Source organism: Ailuropoda melanoleuca, chromosome 11 (genome assembly GCF_002007445.2).
Source record: "Ailuropoda melanoleuca isolate Jingjing chromosome 11, ASM200744v2, whole genome shotgun sequence".
NCBI lineage: Eukaryota > Metazoa > Chordata > Mammalia > Carnivora > Ursidae > Ailuropoda > Ailuropoda melanoleuca.
In genome coordinates, this window is record NC_048228.1 from 19,218,208 (window position 1) to 19,245,271 (window position 27,064).

The 27,064-nt window shown below is 37.4% G+C and overlaps 1 protein-coding gene across 49 annotated transcripts in view; it reads right to left on the minus strand.

Annotated features, from left to right (window-relative positions):
- Positions 1–27,064, minus strand: part of ANK2 (ankyrin 2) — a 629,716-nt gene that overhangs the window by 125,245 nt on the left and 477,407 nt on the right. For 44 of the 49 annotated variants that reach the window (XM_034671321.1, XM_034671324.1, XM_034671320.1 and 41 more), the window contains 5 exons: positions 12,421–12,519; positions 7,748–7,933; positions 7,281–7,304; positions 3,877–3,975; positions 2,545–2,643 (listed from right to left, as the gene is read on the minus strand). In XM_034671321.1, the coding sequence (XP_034527212.1) occupies positions 2,545–2,643; positions 3,877–3,975; positions 7,281–7,304; positions 7,748–7,933; positions 12,421–12,519 (507 nt within the window). The remainder of the gene's footprint in view (positions 1–2,544; positions 2,644–3,876; positions 3,976–7,280; positions 7,305–7,747; positions 7,934–12,420; positions 12,520–27,064) is intronic. The other 5 variants (XM_034671316.1, XM_034671327.1, XM_034671353.1 and 2 more) reach the window with 1 other exon arrangement.

Genomic DNA, 27,064 nt, shown 5'->3' on the forward strand with positions numbered 1-27,064 from the left:
TTTAAAATATATTCAAAAAGAAAAAGAAAAAGCTAACCAGATTCCTTTGTTTTAATAATAAAAAAATTATACTTCCAGAACTAGCCTCCCAATTCCAGACCACAGTCCTTGATTTTAGTATTACCTCCTACCTGATTTGCTTTTGGTAAATAGATATAGGTATTTGAGTTACAGACAGAATTAAAAGAATCCAACTGCTTTCAAAATCCTACTCCTTAGAGATGAGGAAGTACTTTAATTTACTTTTAAGGAATCAATGAACAGAATATCCACACGATGTATACAATTATAAAATCTATTTTTGCTTTATAAATTCTTGAATGAAATTCAATTTATTTGTATATCTAAAGGCTACACTGGATGAAATACAGTCCAAATATTCCCTTCACAGAAGGAACCAAGGCTTACATTTGACTAACTTGCTTAATGATAATTATTTCATGGCAGAACTAGCACAAGAGTCCATTTCTCTCCATATTTTAGTATTCTTTTTATGAAAATGCACTGCCTATTTGGAGTTAGACTTAAATTACATATGCAAATGTATGTAGGCAATGCAAATTAGAACATATTTTACAGAACTAAGCAAATATTGCAATGATCAATAAAAATAAAATCAGTTATCTCAAAAATGAATGAATAATCCAGAAAAATATTAATAAGAATAATGTGGATCCTTAAGACATTGGCCAAGATAAAACTCTGTTGCATTTACCAAGTGCTTTCTTTCCATTGGTACTCTCAATTATTAGAGTCTCAACAGAAACAGAGAGGTAAGTGCAGAGGGAGACATTATGTTAGTAACGTACTTAAAAGAGGTACAGAAACCCTTTCCTTTAAACATGAAGGACAAGTGGGCAAAGCATGCAGCATTGTGCATAATTGTTCCAAATTCTGCATACCTACAGAGCAAGGGAAAAGGCATACAAACAAAGCAAAGGGTAGAAGTCATAAAAAACCCTGATGCAAAGACAGTAGACAGCACAACAAAGATCTTAACAGACAAAGCAAACCACTCCAGAACTCCCACATGAAAATATGACATAGATGTTCTGGACCAAATGTCTCAGAGAAATGTAAGAAAGCAACATTTCCTGAGGTCATTAAAAACTAGAATTTATGGGGGCATCTGGGTGGCTCAGTTGGTTAAGCATCCAACTCTTGATTTTGGCCCAGGTTATGATCTCAGGGTCCTGGGATCCAGCCCTGGGGACTGGCTCGGCACTCAGCAGGGAGTCTGCTTGAGATTATCTCCCACCCCCTCCACCCCTCCCCAGGTTTGTGTGCATGTGCACACATACTCTCTCTCTCTCTCAAATAAATAAATAAAATCTTTTTAAAAAACCAACAGAATTTATAGTCTGGGACTGGTATAGTACCCAGAAGCTCAAAGACAATAAGGCTTAATAAATAAAAACATTTGCTACCCTCAAGATTTGTAAAGGAACTAGATTTGATCCTTAGTCCTTTGACTATGAGAATATAAAGTCCCAGGATTAAACAAAGTGAAGATAAAATATCACAAGGGACATATCCCATTACTATCTTTTACAGACTTCTCACACCATATATTTCAAAATGCTCAAGTTATAGGAATGTTTAAAGTTTTGCTAAAGTCTGTGATTAACCAAATCTACTCCAGAGAACTAATACTGAAGAACGAGTTTAATGTTTAAGGAAGTAACTACATACAATTTTAGTAACAAAATAAAAAACTATGAGTAGCTAAGTAATTGACCCACCCCACTTTCAAAAAGATAAATAATAATATCTAAGAGTTAATTTTCCTACAAACATATCAGCCTAAGTCCAGAAGAGGTAATGAGTAAACTGCCAATATCGTACAGCTAGCAAGTAAAAAAAGTAAATTTGAAATCAGATAGTCTGCCTTCAGAGCCTGCAAGTTGAACAACTGTATTCTCCTGCCTATCTTATCATCTGTTTGTTGGGAATATATAAAACTTAGATTTATATTTTACTTAGCAAATTTGAAATGAATGAAGGGCACTGCCTCTTTACCAAATTGGAATGAGTAAAGGTGCAACATAATAACCAGATGCCTTTGTTCCCCAAGCATACAGCAGAACTCCTGCTCAGGCCCGACAACCATAATCACTTGAGAAAAACAATTTAAAAATTGGAAAGTGAGAAGCAAAAGATTATCAACAGGTATTCACATAGTTTATGTCAAAGCCACACCCTCATAGCATAATGTATGCTCATGAATTTGGGTGTTTGAAATGTATAGCTAATAATCAGAGAGGCTTCAGTTCAATTTTTCATCTTTGTTCCCCCAAATAAGCAAGGACATGACAAACCATCTCATTGAGGGGCTAGCCTTCTGTTTCCCCAGCACTTTTGAGCAAACACTAATTCGATTTGACAATGAGAAATCTTTAATAATTGTATGAGATTTAAATCGAATCCAAAAAAGTAATTTCCTTGAAAACACATTGCTTATATTTCGGGACTGGTATTAAGGTGCCTGCTTAAGGAATACAAAAAACCAAAATGGTAGGAAATTGAAAGAACAGTGACACTCACCCTAGTTTTGGCATCGATCTGACCACCACGATCCAGTAAGAGCTTCACCATGTTTGTGTTTCCCCTTTTGGAAGCCACATGCAGAGGAGTAATTCCATTCTACACCATGGAAAGACCAAACAAGAGCATGTTGGGTATGACAGGGCATGACGGTGAAGACTTTGTGTTAGAGGGCACAATGAAGGCTGTGACCCATGTGGTAATATGATTCAAGGTTACTAGAAAGTTCAATGTCTTTAATTTTTATGGGACAAAAAAGCACACAAACCACACAGCACTATAGTTAGAGGATGAAAGATGGAATGAAACTGTGTAACTAAGTCAGTCCATAACTACAACATATGTATCAAATATACACATTACATTGTACACATTGTCAAGAGGCAAAGGGAGGGCTTTCACCTAAGAAAAACAATTTCAAATTCTACTTAGGACAGAGCCCTAGCCAAAGTCTATCTTCCTTGTTACAGTATCCATGCACTGAAAGATTCTGGGATCTTGAAGTTTCCTCTATTCAAAATAGAATGCAAATATACATATTCAATAGCCATTGGAAAAATGATTCTTAAAAACACCTTCTTCAGAATATGAAGTATGAAGCCCAACTTGAAAATAACTCAACACGGTTTCAATACAGAAGACTTCTCAGGACAAACACCATATATACGAATTATAGTTATTTACTTTATTGGCTATTCTCTATCATCATTATGGCAAGAGTGTGTGCCTGACTTCTTGTATGTCATAATTTTACAAATATTAAAATATTGCATTTACTGATTCATATTATGTATACTGTTTATAATTATCATGTAAGTGAATTCTTTCCAGTGAAAGCTTACCATTAAATATATAATGCAACATGAGGACTTGTTATATATTTTGGTAAGACTCTTTATATGAGCAAACTCTCAATTCATTAAAAACATTTTTCTGTCAAATTATGTGCCCCATAATTTTAAAACACTGTATAAATGTACTTATACATTTGATACTTAATGTTCTAACAGTTTAATTATTTATTGACTTGAAGCTGCTCGTTCATGATTCACGGAGTGATATTTAAATGTTAACTACTCACACTGATGTCAGAATTAATACCCTCCTTAACTGCTGCAAATGATTTGTATACATGTGAATTTACACATTCTTATTTTTCATTTATTTGGTCATGATGACTTCGTGTTATTCAAAGAAAAAAATGAAAAATCTAATATATCCAGCACAGATCCAGACAAGGAAAGAGAAACAAACTTTTACTATTTTTCATTTTTACTTTAGTAAAATGTCCATTTACTGCTATCTAAAATGAGAAACTATTTTAATCCATACCCTAGCTGTGAAGTCCACAGCAGCTCCCCGGTTTAGAAGAAGAGTTGCCACATTGACATTTCCATAGTGCGCGGCAATGTGCAAAGGGGTAAAACCACTCTATGGAAAGCAAAGAGAATGACAGTCGGTAAAGCATTTCACTTCCATATGTCGCAGTCCCTGGATTAGTGAAGAAAATCACATGGTAATTGTTTACCTAATATGTGAGCAATACAATGAAGATAATAAATGCTTTAATAAGGCTCTTTCAATTGTAGTGCTATAAGGTAGTAAATAACTATATCAGCAGGTCAATAAATACCCTGCATTTCTTGGCAACATTATCTCTAATTAGCTTAATGATTTATCTGTTTACGAGATTTATTTTTTATACAAAACCATGTTTCTTGATTTGGTTTAGCTTTAGAGAAAAACAGAGTAAGATTAAACAACAAGGTTTCAACCATAGGATTAAAATAATTATGAATAAAAAAATTTTCTCCAGAGAAAGGCTCAAAACTACTGTTTTGTTTTGTTTGGGGCTTTATAATTAAAAAACAAACAAACAAACAAAAAACAAGCCCAGAATTGGTTGGCATTGTGTCTTTGGAACTACGAATATGTTGTATCTTACGGAGGATATACTATTCATTCCACATGATTTACACTGTCATATGTCTGTCTTCTTTAACAACTGTGTTCAGTGAGAACAGGTTGTTATAATGAAAAAGAGTTAAAAAACAAAAACTAAACAATATACCTGGCATCAATGTAAATATCAAATAAAGAAAAAAAATCAGCTGAATGCCATTTTGAATGCTAATGAAAACAAATTTTATCAATAAGATTGTTATAAAATAAAATAAGCAGGTTAAGTCAATTACATAGGCTTTAGAAAACTGTTTACTCTCAGAATGTTTAAAAAATGAGTCTGAAAGTCTTCATGGAAGAAAAGTATACTTCCTTTCATTTCTTTTTTGCCATTTTCACAATAGAAGTTGATTAACTCTTTTATTATTAAAGTACGCAAAAATATATTATCCTTGCTCTCCATAATTTTGTCATTTTCCTTACTCAATAAAAGGTGATAGGAACAATAAAGACTGGTTTTACAGAATTGGATATCAAATCCTGCAGCTTTGAAGTTATTTTGTATCATTCCCTTTTATTTGAGATGAACTTTGATTTATGTAATATTGTTTTTAAGAAATATTATCTAAATCACAACCATTATTTTCCTATTCACTTGATAAACAGTTTTTGGTGACTTTATTTTTTTTTAATGGCCTAAATAAGTATTCAGATATTTTAAGTAATAGAAATTCCTCCGTGCTGGGGCGCCTGGGTGGCACAGCGGTTAAGCGTCTGCCTTCGGCTCAGGGCGTGATCCCAGCGTTATGGGATCGAGCCCCACGTCAGGCTCTTCCACTATGAGCCTGCTTCTTCCTCTCCCACTCCCCCTGCTTGTGTACCCTCTCTCGCTGGCTGTCTCTATCTCTGTCGAATAAATAGATAAAATCTTTAAAAAAAAAAAAAAAAGAAATTCCTCCGTGCTGTCAGTCAAATTAGCTGCAAATAATTTCTGACTATAGAGAAGCAAGACACAAAATAAGAATAGTAACTATCAATCCAAATCCCACACTTGTGGTAAAGATATTTTTGTGTCTACNTTAATGGCGTAAATAAGTATTCAGATATTTTAAGTAATAGAAATTCCTCCGTGCTGTCAGTCAAATTAGCTGCAAATAATTTCTGACTATAGAGAAACAAGACACAAAATAAGAATAGTAACTATCAATCCAAATCCCACACTTGTGGTAAAGATATTTTTGTGTCTACATGATGCCAAATATTCATGTCAAAATGAAGGAAAATCAGTCTTCAACCAGGCTGTTATTTATAAAATGTCAAACTTTTGTATTTTAGGAAATAATTGACTGAAAGTTTTTCATTTTTATCTTGACACTTCCCGTCATCCAGATATATCCTGAATGTAAGTCTATCCTTTAAGTTTCAATTTAATTTCAGAAAAAAAACATAGCGATTGCCGGTGAATCATTTTCAAATTATTTTTCTCATTTGCAAAAATAAACCAATTTATTGTGTGACACAGCCTCGTCAATGATCGGTGATGATGAGTCAGACTCTGACTCTTGGAGCAACCAACACAAAGCTTGTATAAGCCCCTCAGAGGAACTCTTGCCTGATTACCACGAAGGTAGAAAGCTTAGTTCACTTTTCTACAGGGGTATCATTGGAAGGGCTCCCTTCTTTGTTACTCTATTGACCTCAAAGAAATATTTCTAACTCAGTACAAATCTCCCCAAACTGCTGCTTTCAACGCAATGTTTAGAGCCAAAATTGCTTTCAAAAATATCTCTTTAACAACCACCAAAAATCACCTAAAGAATTAAAGTATTAAAATCAGTAATTAAGATATCAATTTATATGGTTCCAGTCTTGAGAAATTTCATAAGCAATTGGGCTTTTTCTTTTTTTTCCAATCTATGTCCTAAGCTCCATGTACAGATATGGAACAGAAGAAATAATATGACTAACTCAAGTATTCACATCTCAATAGGTAAATTTGTTAACAAACAAGATATTGGTTTTAGAAATACACCACTCTCAGTAAATACTAAATGAATGCTCAAAACCTCTCCAGGTCCACAACCCAGGGATCATGAGATGTTAGCCTAGAGTCCCCTCAACAAAGTGAAATCAACCTACACAGTCACTTGCCTTTGAATACAGGTTTAATTTTCACAATATACTTTCAACGATGTTTGTGTTAGTGCCTCTCTGTAGCAATGGTCAAGGAGAGACTGCTAAACACACACACACACACAATACCAAGAGGCTTCTGAACTGAATGTTCCTGGTGATCAATGTGACTTACTTTGGTATGTGGAAAATAGATGATTTCATATCACTTATTGTTAAGACTTAGCGAGATAAAAGCAAATGCTTTGATCATGATATGCTCAATATCACTATTGATTATATACAATGTGGTGAAAAAAGGGCAACTGCAAGGAGATAAAAGGATAAAACAGTGGCAAAGAAACCTCCTTAAATTTCACTTTGCTAAACTCTAACCTGAGAAATCTCATTAAGAGAAGTCATATTTCTTATTAATAGTTAAATCTCACTTAGAAAATACATATTAAGGAAGAGTTTCATGTCATGATCTATTCTAACAAACTATTTAAATAGTTTCACTGATAAAAATACCTTCCGATATATGTTACATTAACTATTTTGAATTATTCACTTGCCTTAATTATGGGAAAAGTTTTTAAATTAATTTCTTCCTAATGGAAATTCCAATCATTAGTATGAATTAGTGAGCACTTATTCTAATTGGGCAAAAAACTAAAATCAATAAAAACAAGATATATTGTGGTATAACCATAATACTGTACCTCAGTTGTCCTATTCACCATCATCTGAAGCAGTGTTGTATGGAAAAAAGAGGGAAGATATTACACAGTGCAAAATTAAGGAAACAGTCAATCTTGCTCACTGCAATTGGATACACTGTTTCAACATGCCAGAATACATTCTACTGAGAAAAGACATCCATAACACTACACAATAAAATTTTATCTTTGTAATTCCGCTTCTATTGTTTTTGATTACAAATAGAATAAATAGGCAGATTTCTAAAAAGCTGACCCTCATCTTTAAAAGAAAATTATCTTTAAATTTTTTTGGTTACTATACCCAATAGATGGTCCCCTTCTTTCTGAAATACCTCTGAAAGTAATGTATCTCTTTCGATGACCAGAAATAATTTTGCATTATCACCATGGCCTACTTCTTTATCATCCACCAGGAGGAACCTGGCAGCCGAAGAGTTCCTTTCCACAAATGTGTTCAGCTTTTTTACCTTGGATTGTACGTCAGCATTGTGATCGTTCTGAAGCAGGAGTGCAGCGGATTTGGTGTCATCTTTCCTAGCTGCAATATGCAGAGCTGGCAGCCTCACTTTTCCTTTGGTATCATTCTCTAAGAGGATGGCCACTGCCTGGTTGTGTCCTTGCTGGAGTGCCACAGCGAGTGGCGTGAAGCCATCCTAGTAAAATGGAAGAAGAAAAAATCTTCCATTAATTTTTGGAAGCATGGGATGCAACTCTAAGCAATGCCTCTAATGTTTAAAATCATAATTAAGATAAAGAAGAAGGGGAACACTCTTACACTGCTGGTGGGAATGCAAACTGGTACAGCCACTCTGGAAAACAGTATGGAGGTTCCTCAAAAAGTTAAAAATAAAACTACCCTATGACCCAGCAATTGCACTACTAGGTATTTATTCAAAGGATACAAACATAGTGATTCGAAGGGGAACAGGCACCCTAATGTTTATAGCAGCAATGTCCACAATAGACAAAATATGGAAAGAGCTCAGATATCCATTGACAGATGAATAGATAAAGAAGAGGTGGTACACACACACACACATATGTACACACACACACACACACACGTACATACACACACACACAGACACACACACACACAAATATTACTCAGCCATCAAAAAGAATGAAATTTTGCAATTTGCAATAATATGGATGGAACTAGAGGGTATTATGCTAAGCAAAATAAATCAGAGAAAGACAAATAACATATGGTTTCACTCATATGTGAAATTTAAGAAATAAAACAGATGAACATAGGGGAAGGAAAGGAAAAATAAAATAAGATGAAGATAGAGAGGGAGACAAACCATAAGAGATGCTGCACTGAGAGTTGCTGGAGGGGAGGAGGGTGGGGGGATGGAGCAACTGGGTGGTGTGCATTAAGGAGGGCACTTGATGTAATGAGCACTGGGTGTTATATGCAATTGATGAATCATTAAATTCTACCTCTGAAACTGATAAAAAAAAAAGATTAAAGCAATTGATAATCATTTACCATACTATGGACTGGCTTTATCAGATTGTTTTCTTGGTTTCTGTTCTACATATCTTGAAAAACATCTGCATTCCCTAACAAAGCATACTGCATATAAGATGTGCTTAAATGTATGTTTACAATGGGAAAATAAAAATTAGAACCAACCTTAAGTAATACCTTATAGAAAGGAAAATATGGGGAGGGTAGAGATAATGGAAAAGAAGTCTGATTGAGAATCAAAGATATGGTAGCCAAGACAGGGAAATAAATTATGTTATTAACTATGTAAGTTGCTAAATATCTCTCTATTGATTAGGGAGAACAATAACCAGCAATGAAATTGTCTATTACCAATTAATTTGGCAAGTTTGGGACATAATGTAATCTAAAACCTTTTGGTAAATAAAGCTAAGTCTTTAATTTTGCACTTAGTTGAATTTTATATTATTTAGATCATTTAGATATAAAATTACATGTGCTAGGTAATGAAAAAAAGTTTTTAATTCTAAACTTGGAAAACAATTTTTAAAAACCAATAGCACAGATCCACAGATCATCAAAGTTAGAAGAGTTTGACGAGTAGATGGATAACCATGTCAGAAAAGTTGGAAACCATGTTTTCTCTTTAGAAACAAGTATTCAGTTAATGGAAAGGTGGCAAATAAATAGAAAAAATATGTATAAGCCAGGCTCTGATTATGTTATAACTTCCCTTATTCCACAAAAGCTTGAAAACAAGTCTCAGAAGTTTCCATTCATAGAAGCGATGCAGGTAAGAGATCGTACGACTGCATTTTAGGGACACCAGCAATTTACCATAATCCAACCCCTCAATTTGTTTCCAGCAATAATTCTTGAAAACTAGATTTTTGAGGAAAAATGATTTCCTATCGCACTACCACAAAAAGACTTGAATTTGTTTTAATAAGAATTGAATTTTAAATAAGCATTTCACTTAATAGAACGGAAGAGTGAACCATGTAGTGTTGTAAAATGAAAAATGTAGCCTAACACTCTGTGAAGGAGGAAAGAACAGGCCCATTACCACACACACATCTGATTATCCACTGCAACCCTGGGATGGTTTACACAAAAAGAGTGCGAACTTTGTTTTTCCTTAGAGACAATGCATTTGCTGACAGCACAGAACCGAGTTAAAAAGTTTTTAGCCTTCAATTTTGGTAACACTCAGGAAGACGGAGGCAAGTAAAGAGTTAAAAAGATGGTACTGGAGGGACAGAGGATTCCCTCAGAGAATTTAACTTTGGATATTCACCTCAATGATTTCATTCTAACCCATACTTCACAAGGGAAGGGTCAACATTTGAAATGATTTTTTCAAGTACCTCAACTAACTCTATGAAAAAGAAACCCATATTAAAAATCAGTAGCTTCATTTTTCATCATTTATTTACCAATGCTAACTGCTATAATTACAGGAAATTTCAAATTTTAAATATTTATTTTCAAACATGGGTTTCATTGCCATATTGAATAATCTCATAATTATCTGATTTTAAAAGTAGTAACAGTGTCTTGATCAGTAATTAGTGTTTACATATTAGGTCCTACTAATAGGTTCAGAGTGCACATGTGCAGACACATGTGCACACGAGACTATACATGGTGTTTGGCAATACAACAAAATATCAAACCGTAACCAGCCATAAAGCCCTGTAAGGATAGTAGTTTTCCACAGAATGATAGACTAAAGGGAATGTGCAGAGGTTTGTCCATATATGTGCACTTGATAATCATTTAGGGTCAGCAGTGGGGGATTAATCAACGAAGTTTATATATGTCGAGTCAGGAAAAAATTAATTTTAGTTATTTAAATATTAAAAATGAAACAAAAACAGGCATACACATGTCTAAGCTAGGATTCAAAACTTCATATGATTCACTTGCAAAAGCTGCATTTTTGTGTAGAAATCAGAGAGGGTTTTAGTTTTCTGAGAATCACAATGTAACACGGCCTCTGCTGATGCAATGTACATAAAGGGATATTTTTGGAACCGGACTGAAATGCTACAGAGGCCTAGACCAAAGAAGCCTTGAAACAGCTAAGAATACCAACAAGCTGGATTCCCCTAAACCATACGCTAGAAGTAATAAGTCTGTTGGTGAATAGAAGAACTCTGCAGTGTCAAGGTTTCTTTGGGTAAGTGATTCTGCATTCAAGAAAATAAAATAAAATAAAATAAACACAGGTTTCCTTATTTTGGTACATTTCTTAGTGGTCCTAATTCAGAGATAAAGTTTCATATATTTGCTCAAGCTTTGCCTGAAGATATTCACATGCTACTCATTGACATAATTAGTGTCTCAGGAAAAAAAAAAGAAAAAGGCCCCAAATCATAAAAATCACACTGTACCCATGTGTAAGAGTATAAAAATCTGTGTGTGCTAAATAGAGACTTGAAATCATTTTACATTGGTCAGTTGTGTTTTCCAAACATAAGCAAAAAAGAAACATGGTCCCATTAGTACTGATTTCTTGGGATTTTGTTTTTAACTACGGAAAATAAGCTGTTAGAAAGTTATACCAATTGGCTCCATAAAAAGTTTTCTGCCAAAGGGACTGGAAATGGATTTAATAGATTACAAGGATCTCTTCCCCGAGCACAGGTTAGGAGGGAATTCATGTTTATTTCGCCTACAGACTTAATTGTTCAGAGAGGAAGTCACACTAGAAATTAAAAATGATCAGGTTTGTTTCTGGATGACAAACATCTATCAGTCATCTTTCACTCCAGGGCAGGAGTTTTAAAGCTTTATCAGTGGAGGCACAGAATGTGAAAAAGGAAAAATAAAGCCTGCATGATCTGGTTGGAAGGGGTGAGGAGAGGCATGGCCCAGTGGAACTCTTTCCCCTTCTCTTCTATGTCATCCACTTCCAACCGTCTGGTGGCCCCTTGAGGCAATTTCTTCAAACTCAAAGGTTTCTGGAGCATCGCTTAAAAATCACTGCTCTAAGCAACCACTGAACTTGCTCCTTAATCTGCCTAGGCAAAATGGGAAGGAAAATAACAAAGCAGCTCTGTTTACTGGAGGATATGCATAGGAAAAGGAAAGTGATGTTCTAAGTTGCCCCACTCTGACCTGTTCTTATATCTAGATGTCCTAAATATGCTAATACTGAATTGACTTAGAACATTCTATTTAGTTGTTGCTATAATCATAGTCACACAACTATGTGCCATAATTTGTGCTTCAGAAAATGTGAATTCTTTTTCGTGACATACTCCTCATGAAATCGTGCAAACACAAATGCCTAAAATCATTCCTGATCATTAAAAATTATTCCTTTAAAGAACTGAATTGGATCCTAACAGATAAAATATTGATGAAAAGAGATGGGTAGAATTTACTATCATGGAATTTTAGAATAGTATACAAGCTCCCAAAACCTAGAGAATGGCAAACTGACGGAAGCATGAGCTCATGTAAGAGCAAAATGACATGGATCCCAAGTCAAGGCATAAACTCATTCAACTGTGTGTGCTGGGTCATTCGTTCATGGCCACTGTTATAGATGATGACAGCAGTGCAAACATTCTTTACCGTAATTTAGACAAGATAGTGGAGATCCTCTGCAGGTGGATATAAAGAACATGCCCATTAAGATTAGAGAATTTGAACCTATAGGGTTGACAGTCTCACCTCAGTAGCAGTGCTCTGGTTAGCTCCATTTTCAAGCAGATATTTTACAACATCAATGTGGTTCTCCTGGGCAGCCATGTATAAAGGAGTGAAGCCATTCTGAGGACAAACAATAAAAAGACATCTTTAACCATTTCTAAAGTTTAAACTGGGGAAGAATACCAGACGAAGAAAAAGAGAACACTATGGAGTAAACTTTTGAAATGATGAAACATATATCTCCACAGTGAAGAATACATATATTTACTACTATAAAACTAACCACAATCAGAGTGAACAAATTCCCACACATTCCTAAAAAAAAATGAGGACAAAGGGATACAGAAGCAATATTTCCCTCATTTTCCTATCTTCATTTCAGTTCCAGAGATTTACATTTCACATCGCCTAACACTGTTAAAGCTAAAAATATTTAATATCTTAATACAATCTTATAACATGCATCAGATTCTCACTACATGTAGTATATTTATAAAACACTTATGTAATATCATCTGTATTTATTAATTCATAAACTATATAAATGTACCATCATTATCTTGAATGTACACAGTTTAGCTAGCACCTTTAAAGTTATAAATTATTACTCATTCCAGAATAGACTAGAAGTGATTGCAAATCTGATTGAAAAAAAAATTTATCATTCATTAATTCCCATATCATTTATTCAGTTATTTACTAAAATCTGACCACTGTAGTTGGGACATCACTGGGATACAGTAATAAGACAGACATCTGCCCTCAGGAAGCATATACTATGGTAATATTATAACATCATTATGCAGTCATAGTTTTAAAAATATCACTGAAATTGTATAACTTGAGTTTAAAATTAAGTTTAAATTGGCAAATTTTCTTTTCATCAGATCCTTTGCAATAGGTAACACCTCATTTTTTAAAAAAAGTAAAGCTTTGTAAAAAAAAAAAAAGAGATAGAAAACATGTAGTAATCCATAAACTCTCAAATCTAACAATTCTCTCAAAACAATGTCACAGTCTTAAACGTTGTCGATTCCCTTAAAAAATCCATGCATTAATGAGAATAAGCAAAAACATAAACGAGACTTCAGAGATTTTCAAAAACTTAAAAGAAAAAAATAACTATTTTGAAAAATTCTTCTATATGCATTGTATAAGTGTGGAAACATTATCTAAAATGGCAAGATCCAGCAAACTATAAAAATACGAGTATACAGGTAGAACAAGGAAAGACATTTTAAATTCGATTATAAAAGAAAATCTGCAGGCTTCAAATGGAGGAGGAAATTTTAAAACTGAGAAATATTGTAAGAGGAATGAATCGACAATTCTGTAGGATTCAGGAATAACTTGCTGGCTGGATAGCATATTTTTTAAAACACAGAAAACAGGTGAAATCTTGGGTATTTTAAGAACACTGAAGAGGTGGCGGAAGGACAGAATTAGAGATTCAAAGGAAGGGAAAGCCAGTGAGGATGGTTAAAAACAATGAGTGGGTGTGGGATGGGGCTCTTTCACGACAAGTAAAAGGCAGGATGCAAAAAAAAAAAAAAAAAGAAGAGGAAGAACTTCTAATAGAGTAAAACAATTTGCTTACATGGTTTCCTCTGACAGAATCTCGTGTATAGATCAGGAGAAAGGGAAATGAACTGTGGTTGCCGGATCAATAGGGAAAAGAAAGGTAGCATTCTTAGGCTCCTGCCCTGGGTCTGGGGCTCTAGGGGGCCTCTTCTAGCTGAGCAAGGCTGGGGATCCCGACGCCCAGGTGGACGCGCCCACCCTCATCCTCCAGCTCCCCTGCTTCCAGACCACACAGCAGGCATGCAGCTACCCAGAATCCTTGCCTATGCAGCCCCCTCCATGTGGTGCCAGAGATCACTTAGACTCTGTCTTTGGGTTCATTCACCCAAGGGTCTGTTGCCATGCCCACCCTGTGACAGACTAATGGCCCTCAAATCCGTCCCTCCTCATCTTAATCCCCAGGAGTTGTAAATGTGACCCTGTATGGCAAAAGGAACTTTGCAGATGTGACTAAGTGAAGGATCTCCAGGTGGGGAGATTATCCTGGACTGTCCAGTTGGGTATGATGGAATCACAGGGTTTTTATAAGAGGGAGGCAGGAGGTCAGAGAGGAGAGAAGGCTCAGTACTGCTGGCTTTGAAGGTGGAAGGAGGGGACGTGATCCAAAGGAAAGAGATTTTCACTTAGAGCTTCCAGAAAGAACTGCAGTGCCAGCACCTTGGTTTTAGCCCAGTCAGGCTAACTTCAGATTTCTAAAATGCATTTGCGGTCATTTGTTACAGCAACAACAGGAATCTAACAGACACCCCTCGAGTTGTTTGCTAGAGAGGGGGAAGTAGTAGATGGACAGAGCTTGAATGTGTAGGTCANAGGGAAGGGAAGGGAAGGGAAGGGAAGGGAAGGGAAGGGAAGGGAAGGGAAGGGAAGGGAAGGGAAGGGAAGGGAAGGGAAGGGAAGGGAAGGGAAGGGAAGGGAAGGGAAGGGAAGGGAAGGGAAGGGAAGGGAAGGGAAGGGAAGGGAAGGGAAGGGAAGGGAAGGGAAGGGAAGGGAAGGGAAGGGAAGGGAAGGGAAGGGAAGGGAAGGGAAGGGAAGGGAAGGGAAGGGAAGGGAAGGGAAGGGAAGGGAAGGGAAGGGAAGGGAAGGGAAGGGAAGGGAAGGGAAGGGAAGGGAAGGGAAGGGAAGGGAAGGGAAGGGAAGGGAAGGGAAGGGAAGGGAAGGGAAGGGAAGGGAAGGGAAGGGAAGGGAAGGGAAGGGAAGGGAAGGGAAGGGAAGGGAAGGGAAGGGAAGGGAAGGGAAGGGAAGGGAAGGGAAGGGAAGGGAAGGGAAGGGAAGGGAAGGGAAGGGAAGGGAAGGGAAGGGAAGGGAAGGGAAGGGAAGGGAAGGGAAGGGAAGGGAAGGGAAGGGAAGGGAAGGGAAGGGAAGGGAAGGGAAGGGAAGGGAAGGGAAGGGAAGGGAAGGGAAGGGAAGGGAAGGGAAGGGAAGGGAAGGGAAGGGAAGGGAAGGGAAGGGAAGGGAAGGGAAGGGAAGGGAAGGGAAGGGAAGGGAAGGGAAGGGAAGGGAAGGGAAGGGAAGGGAAGGGAAGGGAAGGGAAGGGAAGGGAAGGGAAGGGAAGGGAAGGGAAGGGAAGGGAAGGGAAGGGAAGGGAAGGGAAGGGAAGGGAAGGGAAGGGAAGGGAAGGGAAGGGAAGGGAAGGGAAGGGAAGGGAAGGGAAGGGAAGGGAAGGGAAGGGAAGGGAAGGGAAGGGAAGGGAAGGGAAGGGAAGGGAAGGGAAGGGAAGGGAAGGGAAGGGAAGGGAAGGGAAGGGAAGGGAAGGGAAGGGAAGGGAAGGGAAGGGAAGGGAAGGGAAGGGAAGGGAAGGGAAGGGAAGGGAAGGGAAGGGAAGGGAAGGGAAGGGAAGGGAAGGGAAGGGAAGGGAAGGGAAGGGAAGGGAAGGGAAGGGAAGGGAAGGGAAGGGAAGGGAAGGGAAGGGAAGGGAAGGGAAGGGAAGGGAAGGGAAGGGAAGGGAAGGGAAGGGAAGGGAAGGGAAGGGAAGGGAAGGGAAGGGAAGGGAAGGGAAGGGAAGGGAAGGGAAGGGAAGGGAAGGGAAGGGAAGGGAAGGGAAGGGAAGGGAAGGGAAGGGAAGGGAAGGGAAGGGAAGGGAAGGGAAGGGAAGGGAAGGGAAGGGAAGGGAAGGGAAGGGAAGGGAAGGGAAGGGAAGGGAAGGGAAGGGAAGGGAAGGGAAGGGAAGGGAAGGGAAGGGAAGGGAAGGGAAGGGAAGGGAAGGGAAGGGAAGGGAAGGGAAGGGAAGGGAAGGGAAGGGAAGGGAAGGGAAGGGAAGGGAAGGGAAGGGAAGGGAAGGGAAGGGAAGGGAAGGGAAGGGAAGGGAAGGGAAGGGAAGGGAAGGGAAGGGAAGGGAAGGGAAGGGAAGGGAAGGGAAGGGAAGGGAAGGGAAGGGAAGGGAAGGGAAGGGAAGGGAAGGGAAGGGAAGGGAAGGGAAGGGAAGGGAAGGGAAGGGAAGGGAAGGGAAGGGAAGGGAAGGGAAGGGAAGGGAAGGGAAGGGAAGGGAAGGGAAGGGAAGGGAAGGGAAGGGAAGGGAAGGGAAGGGAAGGGAAGGGAAGGGAAGGGAAGGGAAGGGAAGGGAAGGGAAGGGAAGGGAAGGGAAGGGAAGGGAAGGGAAGGGAAGGGAAGGGAAGGGAAGGGAAGGGAAGGGAAGGGAAGGGAAGGGAAGGGAAGGGAAGGGAAGGGAAGGGAAGGGAAGGGAAGGGAAGGGAAGGGAAGGGAAGGGAAGGGAAGGGAAGGGAAGGGAAGGGAAGGGAAGGGAAGGGAAGGGAAGGGAAGGGAAGGGAAGGGAAGGGAAGGGAAGGGAAGGGAAGGGAAGGGAAGGGAAGGGAAGGGAAGGGAAGGGAAGGGAAGGGAAGGGAAGGGAAGGGAAGGGAAGGGAAGGGAAGGGAAGGGAAGGGAAGGGAAGGGAAGGGAAGGGAAGGGAAGGGAAGGGAAGGGAAGGGAAGGGAAGGGAAGGGAAGGGAAGGGAAGGGAAGGGAAGGGAAGGGAAGGGAAGGGAAGGGAAGGGAAGGGAAGGGAAGGGAAGGGAAGGGAAGGGAAGGGAAGGGAAGGGAAGGGAAGGGAAGGGAAGGGAAGGGAAGGGAAGGGAAGGGAAGGGAAGGGAAGGGAAGGGAAGGGAAGGGAAGGGAAGGGAAGGGAAGGGAAGGGAAGGGAAGGGAAGGGAAGGGAAGGGAAGGGAAGGGAAGGGAAGGGAAGGGAAGGGAAGGGAAGGGAAGAGAAGAGAAGAGAAGAGAAGAGAAGAGAAGAGAAGAGAAGAGAAGAGAAGAGAAAAGAAAGGAGGGAGGGAGGGAAGGAAGGAAGGAAGGAAGGAAGGAAGGAAGGAAGGAAGGAAGGAAGAAGGAGGAGAAGTTGTTGTTACATGAGGGCTATAAAGAGGACACTGAAGGGCACAGAATCAAGCTGGATGAGGAAATTATACCCAAAGGAAGTCACCAGAAGTGACATTTGGTAGACATAGTGAGTGATTTGGTTTGAACTGAATCATGAAAAATGAAGTTAGGCATAGAAGCAGGAAAGGGATTTCACACAGTGGAAACCCCATGAGAAAACACTGAACATCTAGGGATCTGCAAATAATTCAGTGTGACTAGTAGGAGAAGGAGGCTGAACAGGCAGGGATCAGCTCCCATGTGCCATGCTAAGGAGTCTGAATTTTATTCTGAAGCCTCGGGAATCATGGTTTTAAGCTGAGGCTTGGCATGATCCCATTCTCCTTTTAAAGGGATGGATTTGCCAGGATTGGAGAAGAATTGGAAAATGGCCAGAGTATAGTCTGGAAAAGCAGAAATATGGCTTTTGTAATAATCCAGCTGAGAAGTAAGGCTTAGGAATATTAATTTGAATTTTGATATTTTAAAATGTAATTACATGTAATTATTTATGTATTCATATTCTACTTAAAGATTAAAAGTGGTTTTACTCTATATGATTGATTGATCATATTTGATAAAATTTCTCATACTTATTAAGAAGTTATAACAGTTTTCTTCAAATCCAGAAACTATGCTATGTTTCAAGAATTAAAACACACATAACATTACAAAAAAAATGTTTTTCCTGCTTTCATTAGTGATATAACTACAAGCCAGTAGTCAGGTTTTTGCCACTGGTGAGAATTTCTTTAGGTAATTGGATTATCTGGGAAAATTGAATGAATATGAACTAATATTTATATACCTACCTATCAAATGTGGACTTATTGAAGCTTTTCAGAACATTTTAAAATCAACTAGACCTATTGATATCTGTATGTCATTTCAAAGAAATTATACAGAGACAAATAATGCCAATACGCAAAGTAATGAATGGTTTAGAATCAATGTTTTCAACAAGGACCAAAATTCTAAGAACTATCATCATTACCAATGTTTAATATTCTTAATTTTTCAGACTTAATTTTGTCAGCACATATTACCTAATTCTTCCCTTACACAAATGAAGATTCATTAATTGGATGACTTGAAAAGATTGATCATATAAAATTAATCTTAACTGGAGTCAATGTTACCATTCAATTCAAATCTTTTTTATAGAGCCAAATTTATTCTACAGTTTTTCACTTAGGCACTGGATGAGGTGTCTTAAGAGTAAAAAATAAGAATATAATATTGTTTCTGTCCTCATGAGCAGAAAATATAACAGAGTTCACAGAATACATGTATATAGAATCATTTGTAGCTCCATATATACTATTGTTTATTACATATATATGTAAAGTATATGTACATATACATCAAAAGTGTACATGTAAAGGATATATGTCAAGTATACATACATATATGTAAAGTGCCTTTTTTCATAGTATTAATTGCTCACTCTTCAGTGCTCTGATAGCATTTTCTTTGTGGTTCTTTTGGTAATTAGTATGCATCGAGCCAGTTTTATTTATATATAGAGAGAGAGGGAGAGAGAGAGAGAGACAATTTTATATATATACTAAAGAATCAGCAATTAATACTATGAAAAAAGGTACTTTTGGCCCAAACACACAGGGCTAAGAGGAAATTAGGAGGCCTTAATTAAACCAGATAGTAGATCTACAGAAAATAAAATGTTATTTGATGTTCTTTTCTGGTTTCACTTTCCCCATCTCTCAGGAAATGCAGTGCTTGTATGAGAATTCCCAGTGTATTTGCTGCAGGCACCTAGTTCAAGTGGGGAATTCTGTTCTCGAAGCCTAATGACAAATCTTGTGAATAGTAAAAACCAGTAAGCAAAATTACCAAACCTGAGTAAAAGCCAATGCAGGAATGCATTTTGATGAGAATTTTTACAGGTTTAAAAATTATTTTAAAAAAAATTCAAAGATCTGGGGCGCCTGGATGGCACAGCGGTTAAGCGTCTGCCTTCAGCTCAGGGCGTGATCCCGGGCGTTATGGGATCGAGCCCCACTTCAGGCTCCTCCGCTATGAGCCTGCTTCTTCCTCTCCCACTCCCCCTGCTTGTGTTCCCTCTCTCGCTGGCTGTCTCTATCTCTGTCGAATATAAACAAAATCTTTAAAAAAAAAAATTCAAAGATCTCTTAACCAGACAATAACAGAAAACTGCAATTCCCGCTACTACCTAGGTAAGGATCAATCATAAGCTAAAAGAGTGGAAAGTGATTATGGATATTTCAAATGGCATATCTCTGTACACTATTCATTGTTATTTTATTTGTTCTTATTTTTGGTCTTATGTGGCCAAAGTTATTAAGTATATCTTAATGATCAAAAGAAACTGCCCTATTTTCCTAGATGAAAATGTTATAGCTGAAAGGGAACTCATCATTTTACAGTTGAGGAAATTTTAACCCAGAGACTGAACAGACCACCAAGTGGACTGGCCAGTATCATAGATTAAGGAGACAATAGGAGGTAAGTGGACACAGCTGATGGAGGGATGCTTGGAAACTCTTACCCTTCCCTTCTCATCTTTCAGGCCTTGATACAAGAATCACCCTCTCTAAGAGGCCTGATTCAGTGCCATAACAATGTTCAGCACAGAGTAGATGTTCAATAAATATTTGTTAAATGGGCAAGTGAATAAAGTAAAGTCAAAACCAAGTTCCTTTTTTATGTCTGTGGTGGTTTTAAAACATGTCTTCAATTCTTTGACATGTCTCCCTTCAAATAAGCTAAAGCCTAATTCCCCTTACTTTGAATGTGGCCCAATTGGTAATTCACTTACAAGGTACTGATTATGGTGGAAATGATTGTGTATGACTTTGAGGCTAGGGTTTAAAAGTCATTGCTTTATTGCCTTGCCCTCTTTTGGATCACTTGCTCTGGAGGTAATGAGCTGCCAAATCATGATGATATTCGAGCAATCTATAGAGAGACTCAAGTGAGAAGGAATTGAGACGTCCCACCAACAACTAGCACCAACTTGCCAACTAGCACCAACTTGCCTCCTACCAACAAGTAGCACCAAGGTGAAAAAAACACCCTCATAGTGAATCTTCAAGCCCTAGGAAAGCCTTCAGATGGTCAACATTTTCATCCCAACCTCATGAGAGACTCTGAGCCATGACCGCATAACTAAACCACTACTAAATTCCTGATCCACAGAAATTGTTATGATAATAATGTTTTTTGCTAATTTAAGCCACTAAGTTTAGAGATAATTTGTTGTGCAGCAATTGCTAGCTAACACAATGTCCAACAAGGTCATGCATGATCTGATCATGGCCTGCCTACCTTGCCAATCATACCTTTTACCACTCATACTTTACACTTTCTCTTTAGGAAAGAATTCATATCCTAGACAGTTATTTTCAAGTAACTTTGTGAAAACGCAAAGACAAAGCTACCTAATATGGTAGTCATGTGTTACCCTACAGTATTTTGCAATTGGGTAAGATTAAGTCTTTGTATTTATAAGAAGGAATGAGTGCAGGATGCCTTGGGCTCAGGTCATGATCCCAGGGTCCTGGGATCGATCCCCCGCATTGGGTTCCTTGCTCAGCGGGGAGCCTGCTTCTCCCTCTGCCTGCAGCTCTCCCTGCTTGTGCGCTCACTCACTCTCTCTCTCTCTGACAAATAAATAAATAAAATCTTAAAAAAAAAAAGAAAGAAAGAAAGAAATCATTGAAGTAGGTCACTTGTGTATATTTGCTTAGATGGGACAATCTGTAGTCTAAGAGAGTCTGAAAATTACAGCTTTAAATCTTTATAATACCCTGAATCCCATGTGCCATTTGCTGGTTTTCTAAGAGTATTACATACACCCCTCATATCTACTAGAAAACTAACCAACAAATTACATATCCAATTCCAAAAGTAGAAAATGGAAATGGTTATAGATAGCTCTGGGTTTGAGCTTAGCAAAGCTAGAATTCCCCTTTTGATGAAGCCTTATTATCTTTTTGCAGGAAGGTCAGTGTCAAGATTTAGGTTTTTTCACAGAGCAGTATTCCTCAGCAGCCTTAGTCACGGCATGCTAGGAAACTCTTCATCACACGATGGTTAGCATAGGTTGGTAATTACTCCTCTAGTTACCTTCCCAGACACTATGTATCATCTTCTTCCTTTGAACCAGCATTATGAGAGATAAGGTTGGGAAGCATCCCCAAATTATCACCCAGCTTTAAGGTCAGGATGATTCAAATTATTTCCCTAAATATATCGTAAATGCACAGCTGCAAAGGATTTTAAAAAACCAATGGGTATTAATTGTAGTCACAAGAATAAAGACTATTTTGTGTACTCTGGGGGTATACTTAGGGCAAAGGAACAAAAGATATGATTATACATTTGCTTGGTAGTGAAAAAGGCATTTTATTAATTAAAATATCATACAAATTTTCTCAGGTGATTTGAACTTGACAATTCTTTACCAGGGTTAAGATAGTACAGGTTATTTTTAACCACTTTCTTCTCTCCAAAAGTCCTCTTTAATGGATTCTAGCTAAGCTATTAAATGACATTAAAATGACTAATGTTTTAAATCTTTTGAAGGAGGTTCAACCTTATGGCATATTTATCATGTCATCTTGTTTCATCCCCACAACTATGCTCTTAGGGCCATTTAACAGATAAGGCTACAGATAGCAGTCACTTACTCAAGGACATCATCACAAATGGTGCAATTAGGGTCTGAACTCTGGAGGACTCCAAACCCAGTGCTCCTTCCACTCCCCTCAGCTCTTCCCTTCAAGTCACAGAGATCACCCACGCTTTCACCTAGTAATTGGAGAATTAGTCTTCTTCCATCTTCTCCTAGGCCATTCACTAGAGATAAGCAGGGAAGCTCTGCCTAATGACAGTATTGGAATTACCATGAACTGCTTAATGAAAAATGTCCAAGTGTTCTCTTAGGTGTAAGAATTTTTCCTGTGAAATAAGTAATCTATCTCTGTACAACTCAAAGAAATGAACATTCACAGGTATTAAGAAGCATGCCTTAAGTTTCACACTACTCAAAATGTGGAGCTGGGATTTGAACCCACATAGAACCAATTCTGAAGCTCATGCTCTTTCTACGACACTATTCTGCCATGTGCCTTAGCAATATATTTGACAGACACTATTTTATCATATCTGGGTATTGTTAGCAATCAGAAACACCACTGAAAATACTGTATTCGCCCTAGGTTTACCATAATCTCTGTTTTCAGTTCCTCATAGATAAATAACCAAGAAAACGTGAACTATTTTACCAAAGGTGATTTAAGATCAGTTTTCACAGACCACAGCTGAAGATCAAGACCTTTTGTACCGTTGCCCCATAGTCATATTAAGAGCAAACCTTTAATACATATTCTGACATTTTTCCAGATGAGCTTGTCTCACCAATATTTCTACACTCACCAAGTTCAATTGTACCTCTTAACAATGTTGTTACTAGCCTTTCCATGTGGAAAGTCTTCCATGTCAATTTCCCCTCTGCAGCGGAAAATTTCCCTTTATCTACTTTTCAATGCCTGGCTCAAGTCCTCTGTGAATTTTTCCTTAACAGAGTTTAGCCAATTTCCAGTTTTCCCTCTGGGATATAGTTGTTTCCATACAATTTAGTACCAAATCATATAGTATCTTCTGTTGTTTGCCTTGTTTCTTGTGTGTTTGTCTTGACTTTGTATGTAGTCTACACACTTTTTAAAAGCAACTTCCTGTTGACAATTGTTTAGTATCCTCCACAGAAATTTGAACTCTCCTGAGCATACAATAAACACGCAATAAACTGCTGCTGACTAACAGTTTACTCTTACCTTTATTTTACTCAGTTCCTGACGATTATAGATAACTTAGCTTTGTACATTTCTCCTTTATACAAATTTAAAATTTAAATGTACCAGGTGACTCACCACTACTGCATTCTACAAAAGAGCTGTGGTGGCTGGCAATAATTTTAATTTACTCTCATATAATTCGAAAATACTGAAAACCTTTATCTCCTGTTTCACTTTGTGAAAATGGATACCTCATTAAAGTGTTAAGCTATAACTGAATCATTATATTATTTGTGTCTTTGGATTTGTAAACCAAAAAACAAAAAGTAAAATGAACTTTTAAGTAATCATGGAAAAATCAAATAAATTTTTAAAATAAAGAAAATATTAAAAATGAAGAAAGCAAGTGAATTTTTAGAATGGAATGCCCAAAATATAGTAGTGGGCATCTACCCACTACTATGCCTACCCAATATCCTTTCTCTTTTTTGATAGCATCCTGGTTTTCTTAAAGTATCTTTGTTTCCCCCCATAGTTCATATAATTTCAATGGAGCTGAACTTTTCATCTACTAGCTCTAGGCAGAGTATCAGATGACTTAAGCCAATCAACATATTCCATTCTATTGATACAATGACTGGTTCAAATTTGAGCAAAAGAAGTAAAATGGTCTAATCAGTCAAATTCAGGATTCTCTTTGGGAAAGCAAGGACAAGGCTCCCTTATTTTGAATCTGAACAAGAAAAAGTATGGCTCCAATCTTAGGTCCACAAAGGAGACCAGCCTAGAATAAAGCTTGTGCTGGAGAAATCATAGCAAAGAGAAAAGCAGAATCTGAGCCCTTAGTTATGAATAAGCCAGTGGGAGGAGAAAAAAAAAAACTGAAAAAATCAATATGCTACTGGAGTTTATTTGAACTTTGTATTCATGAAAGCCAAGAAAGTCCCCTTTTTAATTACCAGTGTACAAAGTAAGTTTTTTCTTGCTTGCAATTGAAGGCATTCTAGTTGTACAGACATCTATACTAAAATATAGCTTATCCTACTGTCATTTGTTTAAAATGAAGCATTTTCCTGGTAATCTGGAATATCACAAAGTATATCACAGAAATAAAAGTGTTAAAAGCAGAATTTACTATTATGCTAAAAATATGTTTTTCAGTAACCCTGAGATACTTCAGCAGAAAAAGTATAAAATCGATTTTTAAGAATAAAGTTAAACTACAAAAAAAAAAAAACAAAAAAACAAAATAGGCGGGTTATTTTCAGTAAGGAAATAAATTTTCTTTTCCAAGAGATGGGATTTTAAAATAAATTTTTCTGTGTGAGTGGCAAACAAAATAAGGTATTCTGTGGTAGGTTTTCTTCCATTGTTATTTCTGCGTATATAATGCTAACTTTCATTTAAGTTGTTGACAGAAATGGTAAGTTTATTTCTGGATTTAATGCTTTCTCACTATATCACATAAAATTTTACAATAATCTATTAAGAATGCTTTTATGTTGTACATGTAATAATTTTAATGATAAAAACTAAAATTAAATTTGCAGATGTTGTGCCCTGACTAATCTCTATGGAAGCAATGAAAAATTGAGTTACATCTCAATATCAGAGATGTAACTTTAACATAAATTTAATAAATATTTGAATATTGAAATTGGGTGGAAATTAATTTCCTGATATATTTTAATTAAATTTTTCTAAGCTTTCAAATTACTGAACATAGATTACTAGGTTCATATCTTTATATGTCTTTATATATATTTTTTTATAAATCTCTATTGCCATTTGCTTGGCATGTATAGCAGTTGCTTTAAAAATGTGTATTTTTGAGCAACTTCATAAATGACCCAGTAGCTTAGAAGCAAAAGGACATGTGTTATCTCCCAAAGAACAAATATTGACTCCTGTGTATAGGCTCATGATATTAAGAAAATTAAGTCAACTCCAACCTACAGTTACCTATAACAATCACCGTAGGGTGCTTTTATTTTCCCCTAACAGAGTAAGAGCCATAAACCTGAAATAATTATTTTTAATTAAGCCATAGTACTAATTCAATTGGTTATTGTTTTTTTTTTTAAGATTTTATTTATTTATTTGACAGAGACAGACAGCCAGCGAGAGAGAGGGAACACAAGCAGGGGGAGTGGGAGAGGAAGACACAGGCTCCTAGCGGAGGAGCCTGATGTGGGGCTCGATCCCAGAACACTGGGATCATGCCCTGAGCCGAAGGCAGACACTTAACAACTGCGCCACCCAGGCGCCCCCAATTGGTTATTGTTTTATCATTTTGAAGTTGATTAGCGTAATCAGGATCAAAGAGTTTTGACTCTCCATAATAAAATACTCAAAATAAGCTGTAACTCCTTTACTTCTCTCATATATTATTTAAAAAAAAATTTTAAATTAATGATTACCAAAAAGTTTTCTTATTTCTAACCAATTGTGTTTGAGAAAATCAAATGCTGCTCCAAGTCTTTAAAAGCACATCTAATATCAAAACACTAAATGATTCATTAGGACCGACGTATGTAAAGCCACATTTATAATCCTGTCAACAGGCATAACTAGTCAATTTAGCTTTGTTAATAAATATCAAAGGTAATCATGCAACATTTTTTTATTGCCCAATAACATGCATCTAGAAAGTTTGAATATTTAATGAAGTTATTGCTTCTTTCAGCAATGTCAATCCTTTCTGCATTTAATGATTGGAGTACTTGGTATTCCAATTTAAAAATTAAAACATAGTTGAGAGCATGCGGACACACAAACACGCTGACACACTCCATAAGGATTCACACAATTTTTTTAAATTTTCAAAGTAAAAGTTTCCTTTTCTCTGCAAAATATTTGCTCTAAGTTTTTCAATCACTCAAAAGTGGTCAGAATTAGAATGCTATTCTTACCTCTTATCTGACATTAACAGGGATAACCATTCATATTATACTATACATATTGTACCAACAGAAAATAAAACAAGACCTAGGGATGTATAAAGGTCAGTAACATTTGAGACACAGAGTAGTTTAAAGGCAAAAAAGCCTTAGTATAGAACTTTCCCTTTCCTAAGTGTGGGTTTTGTTGTCTGCTGATTTGTCCCTCTCCGAGCCCTTTTAAAAGCTGCTAGGGAGTTAGAATAGTGTTGAGACCACGAAGGGAAATAGAGCCATTAAAATAACCAGCCCCAAGTGATATACTCAACATTTAACAGCTGCTTAACACAAGTTCTAATTCACAACTTGCCAAAGATATAACCTCAAAGAATGAATATGGTCAATGTAATGATCCAAAAACTCACATAGGCAACACATGAACCACTTGGTCACATGCCCAGGCTTAGTGTCCTTTGTAGCACTTTTTAAATAATTTATACCTTGAATAGAATCATATTCACAAAGATTTTAAGGTTATTTAAAACACTTTGTATAGGGATGGCTGGGTGGCTCAGTCAGTTAAGCATCTGCTTCCAGCTCAGGGTCAAGAGATAGAGCCCCAAGTTGGGCTCCCTGATCAGTGGGGAGCCTGTTTCTTCCTCTCCCTTGCCCCTGCTCCTGCTCTCTCTTGCTCTCATGAGCGCTCTCTCTCTCTCTCTCAAATGAATAAAATCTTTAAAAAAAAAAACCACTTTGTACATTTGCATAGGTAACATATATATCCGTAGTGAAGATAAGGCTATGAAAGAAGGCCTAAACAAACTTTGGCTGGAGACGTCTAGTGGAGATAACCAAAACCTAGAATGAGCTAGGTGCAATAACTGAACTTTTGGATTTTGGCAGCCATGGAAATAAGGAAAATGTAATAGATGATGGGAATTGTCATATTTTTGAAAAACGGAAACTTGCTGATTGCCATCTAGAATCTTGACTTCATGCAAGGGACAGAGAACACACAGAAGTTGGTTGTCTAAATGTGCCTGAGGCTGTTCTTTGGAAGAGTTCTCTTAGGTAC